At 40.3% G+C, this 13,176-nt stretch overlaps 1 protein-coding gene across 4 annotated transcripts in view; it reads right to left on the bottom strand.

Annotated features, from left to right (window-relative positions):
- Nucleotides 1-6,339: 6,339 nt before the first annotated feature.
- The window catches only part of LOC139966378 (hyalin-like), a 28,748-nt gene continuing 21,911 nt past the window's right edge, over nucleotides 6,340-13,176 (bottom strand). For all 4 annotated transcript variants that reach the window (XM_071969310.1, XM_071969312.1, XM_071969311.1 and 1 more), the window contains 3 exons: nucleotides 9,926-10,165; nucleotides 8,477-8,683; nucleotides 6,340-6,863 (listed from right to left, as the gene is read on the bottom strand). In XM_071969310.1, coding sequence (XP_071825411.1) covers nucleotides 6,862-6,863; nucleotides 8,477-8,683; nucleotides 9,926-10,165 — 449 coding nt within the window. In that variant the 3' untranslated portion in view covers nucleotides 6,340-6,861. The remainder of the gene's footprint in view (nucleotides 6,864-8,476; nucleotides 8,684-9,925; nucleotides 10,166-13,176) is intronic.

The raw sequence follows: 13,176 nt of genomic DNA, 5'->3' as shown, positions 1-13,176 counted from the left end.
TGGCTGATCCATGATCACCGCCCATAAAGGGCGGCGGAAGCACTTTTAATCTGGGGGGGGGGCACCGACATCAAAGGGCACTTTGCAGCAATTCGATTGGACTGATGCAGCCTTATATTTAGTACCCTTTACAACTCTTATTGTATTATCTTATTTGTGTACACACATCACTCCATCAACGCCCCCCCCCCTCTCAAGGAAAATATGCATACTAGCACTGCAATATCCAATGTGCAAATTGGGAAACAAGGAACAATTAAGTTTTCTTTTGAGACAAAATGAGGCGATATCATGCTAATTGCTAATGTAGGAATCTTCCAAAGTAGAGTTTATTTCTTGTTAATATCTTAACAAATTTGTTTCATTCGAAATAGTTTTGAGTTTGACCCACAGAAATTCACTAAGAGTCAGAGGCGTAGCCAGGAGTTAAAAGTTGTATGCACGACTATCTGAGCGGAGCGCCACCATCGGTTGGCGCAGAGCGTAGTAGAAAATTTTTGGTTTTACAAACCCCTCAGATGGCCGGAAAAAGGCCCTTCCCGAGTGTTCATTCTGGTTCCCTGGCCTCTTGCTAACTTGAGACACCTCAATTTTTATGTAGAAAATGGGCACATTTTTAACCTGGGGAAAAGTGGGGGAACGTGCCCCCTGTGCCCCCGGTTCCGCCGCCCTTGCCGCCCATGCCCGTGAGAAGTGGTGACTGGGTGAAGAAAAAGCCATGCCGTTTGACAACATGGGCAGAAAAAGTGAAAGTAGCGAAACCTAAGGTAAAACGCGCGATAACGAAGTGATTATTTTCCAGGTTAATTGAGACCGTACCAAACGCGAGCTTAGGACAAACATATTCAAAGGTAATGGCATTACTAATCCCGATATGCCGTCTTTGATGTGTGTGGAAAATCCGCAACGACCATCAAAGAGCAATTGAATATTTAGTCTACTTTTCGATTTCGAAAACACTTTTTTTTTAAATTATGACAAAATTTTATGACACCTTTGATTTTTTTTTGGGGGGGGGGGTTTGTGCCCCCGGGCCCCAATGGGCACGACTCCACTGACCCCAGGGCCTCAGATATAGGCCTATTGCAGGGGTGGGCAACCTTTTGAATGAATGGGCCAGATTTTAGGAGTGAAAGATTGACAGGGCCGCACCTAACCAACGGCCTGCTGCTGATTTCAAACCTTTGATTCCGATGACGTTCAAGCAATAGGTGTGTGTATTCACACAACCATAATGTCAATACAGTCCTGTTGATAATTAATGGTGATAATAGACCAACCTGACAGCATCATAAGTGCAGATAAATTCTAAGCAGCTAGCTCGTTTTTGGTGATGATGCAAAATAGATTGATTGTTTTCTTTTTCTTGAGACATCTCACGGGCCGCAAAAAAAAAAATCACTGGCGGGCCGCATGTGGCCCGCAGGTTGCCCACCCCTGGTCTATAGGAACGATGTCCCAAAATTTTCCCGGACATATAGGCGAAGGAAGCTATCCGCCGCGACTGCATGTGAGTTTCTCGACTTTCTGTCCTGGGAGTCATACCACAAAATGGTGCATTTCCTCATACGCCATTATTAATAATTTAAATAACTAACTAATAAGGCACAGCCCATATCCGAGTTCGTATAGCAAGCTTAGCGCAAATTTGGCGCCAGCATGTTAAACCAGGTTGCTAGGTCTACAAGAATACATTTACATGAAATTTGAAAACAAGGATAGCAAGACAAACAACTTGTATTATGTTTTCAGGACCTCACACATGCGCATGTATCGTCAGACTTAGAATAGGTCCCATGTGAGTGGTGGCTAAAGTGATGAAGGCATGAAAATAAATCAGTGGTTGTTCGTTGGAGTCCTCAAGCAAGTTACCTCGGTTGCTAGGTGGATTTGCATCTGGTTATCGGGTGAATTCTGGTCGGAGCGTACTATGTAACCACCATGTACCCAAGGACGTAGCTAAGGCCTGATGATTGGGGGGGGGGGGGGGGGTGTAGTGGCTGAAAATCGGTTTTGAAGCCAGAAAATTCCAACTGCTGCTTTGTACCCCCCACCCTCTCGCTACTTGTCAACGATACGGTCAGTGTCAGTCAGAAAACCCAATCTTTCGCGACTGCACTTCTGTTACGAACTTGTTGCGATACATTTGTACCCACTGGCACTCATTTCAAAAACTTATTGGCCCCCCCCCCCACCCCAACCAAATATTTTTGTGAAATTCGGGCAATATGCTGATAGCTTTTTGGATAATTTGCAATGTGTTTTTCAGTGGTTATACTGATATTATTATTACCCAACAATTATCACCAATACGGAAGGGTAATAAAACGGAAAATGATTGTATGCTATTTGCATGCGATGTAAAAACCGATGCATGCCTGTATGATATGCACATGATCATGTGTGATGCGCGCGTAGCGCGCGAAAAATTTTGCTTATATTTTTCGGGCAAGTCGTTACAACCCCCCCCCCCCCCCCCCCCACAAAACAAATTGGGCTCCTACGCCTATGACGGTAGTTCTATTAGGCATTTTTTGTAGTATTCAAAATCATAAGAAGTTTTGTACGGTTTTGACTGCAGGTTAAAGGTCAATTTTGACCAAAATTAAAAAAAAAAAAATTACATGAAAAGGCCTAGATAAACTAGAGTGCGACAGTCGGAAATTCCGACTGTCACACTCCAATTTTCCAACTAGCGTCAGTTTTACCATGGCTTGGGGGTGAGACACACCCACACCCCCTCTAACGACGTCCCTGCGCGGTGAATATGGAACACGATCACATGGTTCAGCCTCTGTTGAGTCATGGTGCTCCGTAGCCTTGTCTTCAAACGCCTCAAAGCACTAAAAGATCTCTCGGCTTCCGTCGAACTGGCGGAGGAGACGAGGAGCAACCGCAAGAGAGCTTCGACTTCACCAAACATAGCCCGTACCACTGGATTCATCAACTTGAATATTTGTCTATACCCTTCAACCGACGACGAATGGAACTGGCCTCGAAATAAAGGCAGACTAAGCTTAAGATTGTTGGAGAGCTCAGGGTACCAACTCACGAGATCTGGGTGGAATTCTCCATTCAGCAACATTGAGTGATATTCGAGGATATGAATCCTAAGATGTGTAAGCCGTAACCAAATAGAGCCACAACACTACTCTTTTTCCAAATGTGTGGGGGGGGACATTTGATATTGTTTTCCCCATCCATCAAAATGTGGGGGGGACGTGTCCCCCCGTCCCCCCTGGATTGACGCCCATGGGTGGACATAAACGTTTGTGGAGAGGGTATGCATGGCCCCTGGTTCTCAAGTCCCTCTTGAATGTGCACGACACTGCAGTCCGAGAGAAATGTGTAGCTCATTGCATGACCCTTGGACTTTTAATAACGAAAAGTTGCACCATTCTGTTGTGACTAGTACTTTTTTCTCTCAGAATTGTGTTAAAATGTGTTATTAATACGTTCGTGATCGAAGGGGCAAGTGTGGTTTCGGGGGCACCGGAGGACGGGAAAAACTGCCTCTGAACCTTATTACAAAATTAAAATGATCTAGGGGTACTTTTGGATCAAAATTGCCCTGGTACATCCAACCCTCAGCCCCTCCCGACATGTCGTTAGTTATTTCATAGACCTTGAAAGGTGATCATCTCACAACTTGAATGTAAAATGCACCAGTTTTATTCCTGCACCAAATTGATAGCGATTTTGATGGCGGACAACATCGTCTATATAGGTATAAAACTTATGAAATGTGTTAAGAATTCCTTCGTTCTGTGATTGTTACCATTCCACAGAGGAGTGCAACGCACATGTATGATATGACAACACATTGCTAATATAGGTGCTTCCCATTGTATTTTTTTATTATTTATTGATCAAGTTTTTGCGGTAGAAAGAAAAGGTCAAAATAGCATAAAACAGTATATATTTCGTTTTCCAAATGAGAAAGAATGTAAATTCGTCATCAATCCTTCTCATTTTGATCAAGGATCTTCTATTCGTCTTATTTTTCGAATAATTAGGCTAAGCCCATTTCCTTTGTAATATCTGTAACGTGGCAATGATCCTGTGATTATTGTAAATCGAAACAACGATCTAAATTCACAATTGCCTGTATCATAGGGATTCAACCTGCTCCACGCCAAGCACATGAAAAACATCTAAGTTGTAGTGCACGGACGGACCCAAGGATGGGGCCTAAGCATGGGCGGCGATATCATGGGGGGGGGGACGGGGGACATGTCCCCCCAATATTTTAGGTGGGGGATATAGTATCAAATATCCCCCCAATATTTGGTAGCATAATTTTGTGTGTGGCTATAAATAGCAAATAATGTGTGAGGTTATTTATCCAAATCATATTTGGCGGTGGCTAAAACTTCATCCAACACATGCTGCATGAGGTAAATGACTCTTCGTGGTCGTTTCTGTGATCTGTGACCGTCCAGCATGTTTTCACTCATGATTATTATCATATTGTCTGTACATCTCTTGTGTATGAGTGTAAGTACGTACGGCGAAGGGGAGACGGTCACCCCCCCCCCCCCCCCTTGAGCATTTTTTTATGATATCGAAGTTTTATAGTAGCCGTTTTAAGAGGTTTTAATATTTGTACACCAATAAATTAACTGTGTCTGAATTTTTGAAGATTCCCTGACCAACATTCTTCATCATACTTCCCTCTACTCGTACAATTTTGACCGGTCTGTTAGGGGTTTAAGGTTTTTTTTCTATATTGGTTGTCCATAGATGAAATTTTGTGCAACATTATGGGTTTGTTTTGAAGTGAATTTATTATTCAAATTCTGAACAAATAATGGGCTTAAAACCTTGAAAAGTGGGGCTGACGGGTTTTGTGGGCCGTTACGTAGAATTACCTACAAAAGCAATGATCCACATGAGATGCGATGAGGTCGAACATGATGTGTGACTGGTGACAATCTTGAAAAAGGTTATAGATGAAAAATAAACTATCAGGAAAAACTTGGTTCTAAGGCAAAAGTGTACATCTGGTTGGTAATTTTCAAGTCCGAGAAGTGCCATTTCCGGTGATCTGGGGGGCTATCAAAACCAGAAATTTTCTTCTACGCTGCGCACCAACCAATGGTGGCGCCCCGCTTTGATAGAAGGTAGTCACGTGCTTTCCTACTGGTTTAGCAGTATGTCTCAATTATTCTCTTAAAGCAACCTTTGCTGCGTCCTCCTGGAGTCTTGCTACATGACCGAAAATTGTCCATCTTCTATGTGCGACTAAGGTGTTTGGTTAGTTTCATTGTAGAGCTCATCGATTGATAACCAATTGTTATACATATATCTATATATAAAAAAATATCACGAAGCGCGCGAACAATTTTGGGTATGAAAGTTGCTACACGCCTGCACCCAAGCAAATGTCCCCCCCCCATATTTGAAACAATTCGCCCCCCCCCATGGGCCTAAGAGCCCTGTATAGGTTGTATGACTCGCCATTTATGGTACTAAAGTAGCAAACTTAATGTTGTCATCACCGTAGTTTTGTTGATATAATCAATTAATATCGTTATCAATATATTAATCAGTGATTAAGATTGTGGACGGGTTTGGAATCAACCATCGAAAAACAAAGAATGATAAAGAGACCAAGTTTGTGTTATGTCGGTGCCTCTCATCTCAAATTACTTTATACGCAAATCTACATATTCAAATTATTTTCAACATCTCTCAGCAACGTAACTTGTGTGGGAGAAACCACTATTGTTGTGTAAAGGATTTCTAATGCCTCTCGGTAAAATCAAAGATAATCTACAGTATTGTGATTGGTTATTGATTCATAATTATTCATTATTGTGTATGTCAAGTGATTTGGTCAAGAGACCCATATCGAAGCTTCTAGAAGGACCTTTGCGGGTTCTGACAGGAGTCACGTTCTGGGAGTGGATGACTAGTAAATATTCGAATGCAGAGAAAATATCAAGAAATCGGAGTCGAATCGGACCTTAATCGTGTTTCTGATTATTGCTAATTATCCTGAGATGTCTAATTAATCAACCCTACCAACGAAAACACAACACTATGTATGAGCCGTTTAACTCGCTGTATTCAGATTTCGGTTTACCTTTAATGTGCATGAACATGCAAGTTTCTGAAAAAATCTCCCCTCCCCCTCTCCCCTCTCCCCTCTCCACTCTCCCCATTCTCCACCAAAAAGGGGAGGGGTTTGACGATATGCTATAAATAGCCTTATTTGTGGTCAATCGATTCCACTAAAACCAACTTTCTCTTCGACCGATCTCCTGTGTATGGAGCTGTTCCTTTAAACCTGTTGATGTTATTATCTCTTGAAAGAGAGAAGAAACAATGATTGGATTACATTTAATTCTTTTTATTAACCTCTCACTTAATAGATCCACCACCAGTTCATAGGCTTACATTATTACCCTCTTATCAATTCCCCTAATATTACTGCTCAGTGTACCTATTGTGTTTGGTCTGGCCATAGCTTTTTTAGCCAAATGTTGTAATTCCACTTGCCTGTGTAAACGATAAGCTTTAGTCAAATGTATTTGAAAGAAATATCTGTGACCTGTGTGTCGTGTATGAAAAGTAGTTCTTACGCCATTGATCGACCCCCCCCCCCCGCCGATTACATCATCAATATAAATATTTGATCATTAAGCCACCTCTCGACACTAGCAATAAGGAGCAGATTAAACATTTGAAACCTATCCCATCATGCAGCAGTGCATAAAAATTGTGTTATGTAAAATACAGTGTGTGAATACATGTTTATTCATGTCTAACGCGGGCATAAAAGCTTCTAAATTTTCAACTTAGAATAAGGGGAAAATAGAATCAGCTAATCTTCTTCTTATTCAACGTCATTTCCTGTTCTGTGGAAACAAAACAAAAAATAATCAAAGCGATATAAATACCTAAATGCCTACAAGCTTAAAGCTTAAACATTTCTTAGAGAATATAACAGTTGTATATATCTGTAGTTATTTGAACGATCTTCTTTTCCAATTGCAAACTGTAGACACCGGTGTCAAGGATCTATGCAAACTGTAGACACCGGTGTCAAGGATCTATATATTTAACACACACAGAGCAGGGTTTCGAAACCCTATTAATGCGCCCGCAGAACATTATTATAGGAAAAACTTATGTATAGCTTTTGGCACATGTCAATAACAGATAGAAAATGCATATCTATAGAATTTTCTGATCTTTCAAGTTAACATATAATGCAATATTAGTAACATTTGATAAGGTTGGATACATAAAGAGTTGTGGCCCGTGGAGTGAGTACAATATGTCATCGTGACCCGCAAGTCAATTTCGTTCCCACCTCTGTTTTCCATTATATCATATCGTAAGAACGCCATCGCGAGTACTCCTTTAAACCTTTCCCTAAATACGTGACAACTGCCACCTAACGGATTCAGCTCTGCTTTCAACAGCTATTCAACTATAGCATTCTAATATAGGCCTAACCATTACTAAATAAACCTTCGACTACATATTATTATTGTGAGTACAACATTCACTCCTTTACAGGTAAATATCTGTCATGATCGGAGACATGGGCGTCAACAGGTGGGGGACGGGGGGGACATGTCCCCCCCACTTTCAAAAGTGGAGGGGATATCATATCATTTGTCCCCCCCACTTTTCAGAGCAGTTATTAAAAAAATCACATGCATATGCGCGATTTTCTATCACAATTGCTGAGCTGATTCAAGTAGAATCTAACTTAAGAATCATTATCAATAAATTGCACTGGAAATTAGAACAGTGCTTGGCCCTTTATCCCCCTTCCTCCGATATTCACCCTCCCCGCTTCGTCCGAGACCTCTGATAAAAGTTTGTGCGATGTTTGAACGATGTTTTAGAGTGTTTTGTGGAAGCACCCCTTCTCGCCAGAAATGGAATTCCCCTTGCCCTACACTGTGAATCAGAGAAAACGACGCATTTCAACTTGAAAACAAGTCGAAGACCCCACCAGGAAGGTAATATCATATATTTTAGGCCCTACAGACAGTATTCTGCCTGTATGCAGGGTATTATATGATACCAAACTACCGAAAATATTTCGTTTGAGATGGACGCTGTGTAATTCGTTTCCCTTGGTGTCAGAACGGCATCTTTCTACCAGTACTTTCTGTCGGAATTTAGTTTTGTGAGACAAAATTTCTCCTCACAGATCTGGTTCTGATGTAACTAAAAACGACTCAGGAAGGCCGTCTCCTGCGATCTAGGGGGTCTTATATACCCAAAATTTTCTGGTACGCTACGCGCCAACCAATGGTGGCGCTCCGCTTAGATAGTATAGTGTCCCCCCCACTTTCTGAAACCTGCTGACGCCCATGATCGGAGACATGAATATCAGCTCTATTTTGTTTCTCATTCTGTTTTGTTGCCCTCGAAAAGGACGTAATTCGGAAGGGAATGTGGAATTGATTCTAGAATAGTCATCAACATAGTTCGAGTAGCCTATACTTACAGTTATTTTCGTAAACATCCACGGCGTAATCACAAGTAAGTTCTTCCCCTGGGGTTTCACCGGTTGGAGTAGCGATGACGGTGATCGAGTAAGTGCCCACTTCTGGCAGTTTTATTTTGGCTCGAATCTCAACAGGGTCATTTGGATCGTTGATGTCCAGAAAAAAACTAGTATCAGACTCCTGTACGCAGTCAGCATGGGGCACACCTGGCGGTCACGATAGGGATCAGCGTTATCATATTGTAATACTTAATACCATATTGTTATGCAGCCTTATACGAGATATAGACAATCTTAATTTCGTTCTATGGAAGTATTCAACACGTTCTTTCCACAAAAACCAAGATTTCGATAATTAACAATTCGTTCCAGTAATTATTCCATGTTACTGTCATGTACCTTTCACTTTTAAATACCAGTATTGTGTATTTAACTATCAACAAACCGATTACACAAATATGGAGCCGGTGTTAATTCCATGCATATAATAGAATATGTTTAACATAGCATTGAGTCCTTTTAGTCCCTTACAGCTTCTCTGGAGATAAGTCCCCAGATTTTTTGTTTATGTTTCCTTGGAAGATTTTTTCTCCAGTTGTTCACGCTCGGTTACAACAATATGATAAGTAATTATTGTTTTGTTACATGACCTACATTTAATCCTTTCAGAACAATAACTTTAGAACACACCTGTGCGATCTATGCGAGCACGTAGGTGGAGCTTACTTGTCAATTTCTTGGCTTCGCCAGTGTGATAAGCTATTTGGAGTTGCATGTGCTCATTTTAATGTGATTGTAACTGAACTACCTTTACATTTTAATTCATTATTAGTTTGAGAGAAGAAGGAAGGAGAAACAATCATCATAATATTAAGTTTTATTGTTATGATATCTTTTTGCCGAGGTGCATCTGTCACCATATAAATATGCTACTTGGTGACAAAAGTTACATTTGCTAGTGCTTGACCTTGTAGAGAGTACAGTTTTCAGATGGTGCATTCTTGTGGTTAACCCATCTGTAATGACTATCATTTCGAGATCATTCTTTATAATATTGGCACTACATTACTCATACTTTGCAGTTAAGTAACATATCTTGTCCACGTTTCCTCAAATTAATATCCTATTAAAAAATTGCACATGGTAAGTTTGGGGAGTACATAGGCTGCACAGAAATGAAGTCCGGAATTTGGGGTTAGTTGTCTTCTCATTCTTTTAAAAAGTTTACTAATAAAAATAAAATTTCTGAAAAGGCTATACCTCATCCAGTTTCTTAGGAAGCTTTACCAATTACAAGACTATAATCTATACTTTGATATGTCGTTATCAAAAGTTGCTGAACCTTTCCATCCTAGGCTATTTTCGTTTTCAGAAATTGTATATCACATGCATCTCTATATGAAGGAAAGGAGGGTAAAGTTGGGTTTGCTTAAAAGTTCCTTTACTTACCATCCACTTCTGCGATGATATCACAAGTAGCCGAATTGTCTGATTCGTCTATGCAATAACAACTGACTGTATAGGTTCCAATTGCCCTGTCACCGAAATCTTCATCGCAGTAAATCTGCAAAACACTACCGCTGTTGTCGACACAGGTTGGTTCCTCCCAATTAACGTAGGCCAGGTACGTCTCTAAGTCAACGTATTTAAGTGAAGGATTCACGCAAGTTATAACTGGTTCATCGACATCTGTCAAAGAAACCCAATGATCTTGCACGTTAGAGTATTTAATGTGCAAAAAGCAATTCAGCACGAACTATAGCCAAAATAAAAATAAATAGTTTATAAATTTAATTAAAACATATATTTATAATAAATATAATTCCATGATAGTACGATATATCGAAGATTCCAACTCATAAATTTAAATTATTGTTAAGATTGTATGAAGTTAGGAGTGCTTACATTTTACAGAAACTCTAAACTTTCAGATTAGATGGATTCCACTAAAGTATCAAGATATTACGCATTACTATCGGTGCTGTTCGTGACTACATATGATGTAATGTTTACAGTAATGTTTTTGGTAGGAAGATCTTTGAACCGTCACCTCGGGACCGTACATGTGTATTAAAATGTACCTGTATTATAGGTTGTGATACAAAGGGAGAAAGAGACTTGAAGGGACTCAGGCGATCCAGTTGACCCTTTCCAGTTTTCTAATAACCTGACCAGTTACGAAAATTGTGCAAGTATTTCCCGAATGTAAAGAGTGTCAATCACAAAGACACCCTACACATTAAATTCCAGACCAAAATGTATGTCCACGCAAATGCTCTTCCTCTGCCACCATTATATATACTCAAGTTCTAGTACAAATTCCAAAATGTTTCCGTTAAGTCAACACCTCCCTGCACTGATCTCGAGAGAGGAACGTAGGCTACCCTCCTCTGCATGATCACAGTTCATATTTACGCGACTATATATTTATATCGAGTATTCGTCATGCTTCTTTTCTCCCCGAAGGTCCCTTCAAGTATACTTTTCAAAGTCGTAATAAGTGTTTAAGTTTAAGGAATAACCTGAACAAAGCATGATTTTGCAACTTGGGTGTGCGTGTGGGTGGGTGTGTGTGTGCGTTTGTTTTGCTATCTGACCGAGGACTTGAACAAAAGAATTTCAGGTCCTCGGTTGTGATTTCTAAAGAATCTCCACGTCCTCGGAAGAGTTCTATTGAATGGGGTATTGTTAAGGTTAGGGTACGTGGATTTGAACAATGGAAAATACAATGGGTTCCTCGGTTGGAATGTAAAACCAACATGGGTGTGGGTGTGTGTGTGTGTGACGCCTCGCTTGTAAACACGGTATCTCAAGAAGGGAAGCTTGGACCAATCTAATATTTGGTGTATATGAGTACCACATTGAGTAGAAGAACCCTCATGATTGTTTTGTGGGGAGGTCAAAGGTCATTTGGAGTCAACAGACGCCAATTGTGGAAATTTTCTTTTATGAGCTACCGTATCTCCCACCGACCAGCCTATCAGATAACATGTGCGCTACGCCTCATACGATTAGGAGGCTATTAGCAATTGTAAATGAGCATCCGTGGAATCTAAAATTGAAAATTCGAACAAAATTGCATCATGGCTAGAACGTGCCGCTCGAAGGCATACTTTGCGTGCAAAATTTGTTTGTACTCCTTGTAGTACAGCGAATCTATAGGACGTTTTCCGTCGTATTTATTCCAGGTTGGATGTAGTATCGATTTGACCAGGCAGCGTTTATGAAACTTAACAGTTCGTCTAGTGCCGAGAGATTGGCTTCGGTCAGCTTGCGAGTCTATAAGCCTCCATGGCTTCTTTCGCGAGTTCCTGCTTGCGGGAAGATCACATATACATACATACATACATACATACATACATAGTAAGATTGTGTACTATGACCAATGCGAAATAATTGTGTAAAACGGTCTTAGTTTGGCAGTGAGTTCACGAGCTATTGTCTGGATCGGCTGTTGATATCAATTTGTGTAGTTTCTTCCAGCAGTTTCAGCATAGCTTGGCCTTAAAAGTAACGTTGGACTTTCGTCACGTTTATGATTATGGGACAACTTAAACAAACCTGGGTAGGCTTGTGAGCAATTTTATGTTGTCTAGGCCAGCAACGGTTGGCAAGAATATGGTTCGTTAATACAACAACGTGAAGAATACCAGTCAGAATACCAATGCACTTAAGATGGCAAAACATCTCCTTAATTATTTCTTAAGGCAATTTTCCTACTGGCTATCAGTCATAATTCGCAAAGTATAGAACAATTTAAGGAGTTTTGAGACAAGTTTGCTGTTGTTTCTGCTAGGATTTATGGAAGATAGATGCTCTTACAACCTCAGATTTTCACTGCGTAAAATATCGCTTTGATTTCGGCAGTGTAATGGAGTAATAGCGATATGTTTTTCGCGCATCAATCTGCAGCTAAAAGACAAGATAAATAAATGAGAAAATGTACTAAGCCTTCGCTCTAATCGAGCAGCAGTTCAAAGTAGCAGTGAGTTACTGTATAAGGCTTAGGACTCGCGCACACCTAGTTACTGCATAGAACATGCCTAGTAAAATAGAGGAGCACAAATGTAACAGAAGCCAAGCTATCTTCGTAGGTATTTTACAGATGTTGTAGTAGTTTTAATTGTTTAAGACACTATAGTAGGCCTAGCTGCTTATTTATGATTCTGCGTCATGTTTTACTTTGTTCATACTTTTGGTGGAAAAGGTTAAATTTCATATTGAACAGAAAGACAGCTTTCTAATGTGCAATTACGTAGCACAGATTGCATCTTTTTTTCACAGAAAGTATTGATGTTGTAGATCTCTACTATGGAGACTTGAACAGCAATCATAGGCCTACTGGCGAGTGAAATTTGGCAAGAAGTTTTTTAGTCACGGTGGCCAAATAGCGAGTACTTTTAATTTTTTTTTCGAAGCCTGAAAATCTCTAAGACATGATTTCTCATGGTAGAGATCATGAATTCTTTTCATACATGGTATATGGAGTTACCATATTGAGTACAAGAATCTGTTGCTTGTAAGGTCAAATCTCAATTGAGGTCACCAGAGGTCAAACTCTAAACACCTTTACATGATATCTGAAATTGGGAATCGTGGATACTTCTCATACTTGTTTTTGGTGGAGGTGTGTATTGTACAGTACACTGACCTGTGTTTACCATGCCATGGTGTAATTGTACATCAAAATAGTGGTTCGG

This window comes from Apostichopus japonicus, chromosome 4 (assembly GCF_037975245.1).
Source record: "Apostichopus japonicus isolate 1M-3 chromosome 4, ASM3797524v1, whole genome shotgun sequence".
Lineage (NCBI taxonomy): Eukaryota > Metazoa > Echinodermata > Holothuroidea > Aspidochirotida > Stichopodidae > Apostichopus > Apostichopus japonicus.
This window is presented reverse-complemented; position numbering and strand designations above follow the sequence as displayed.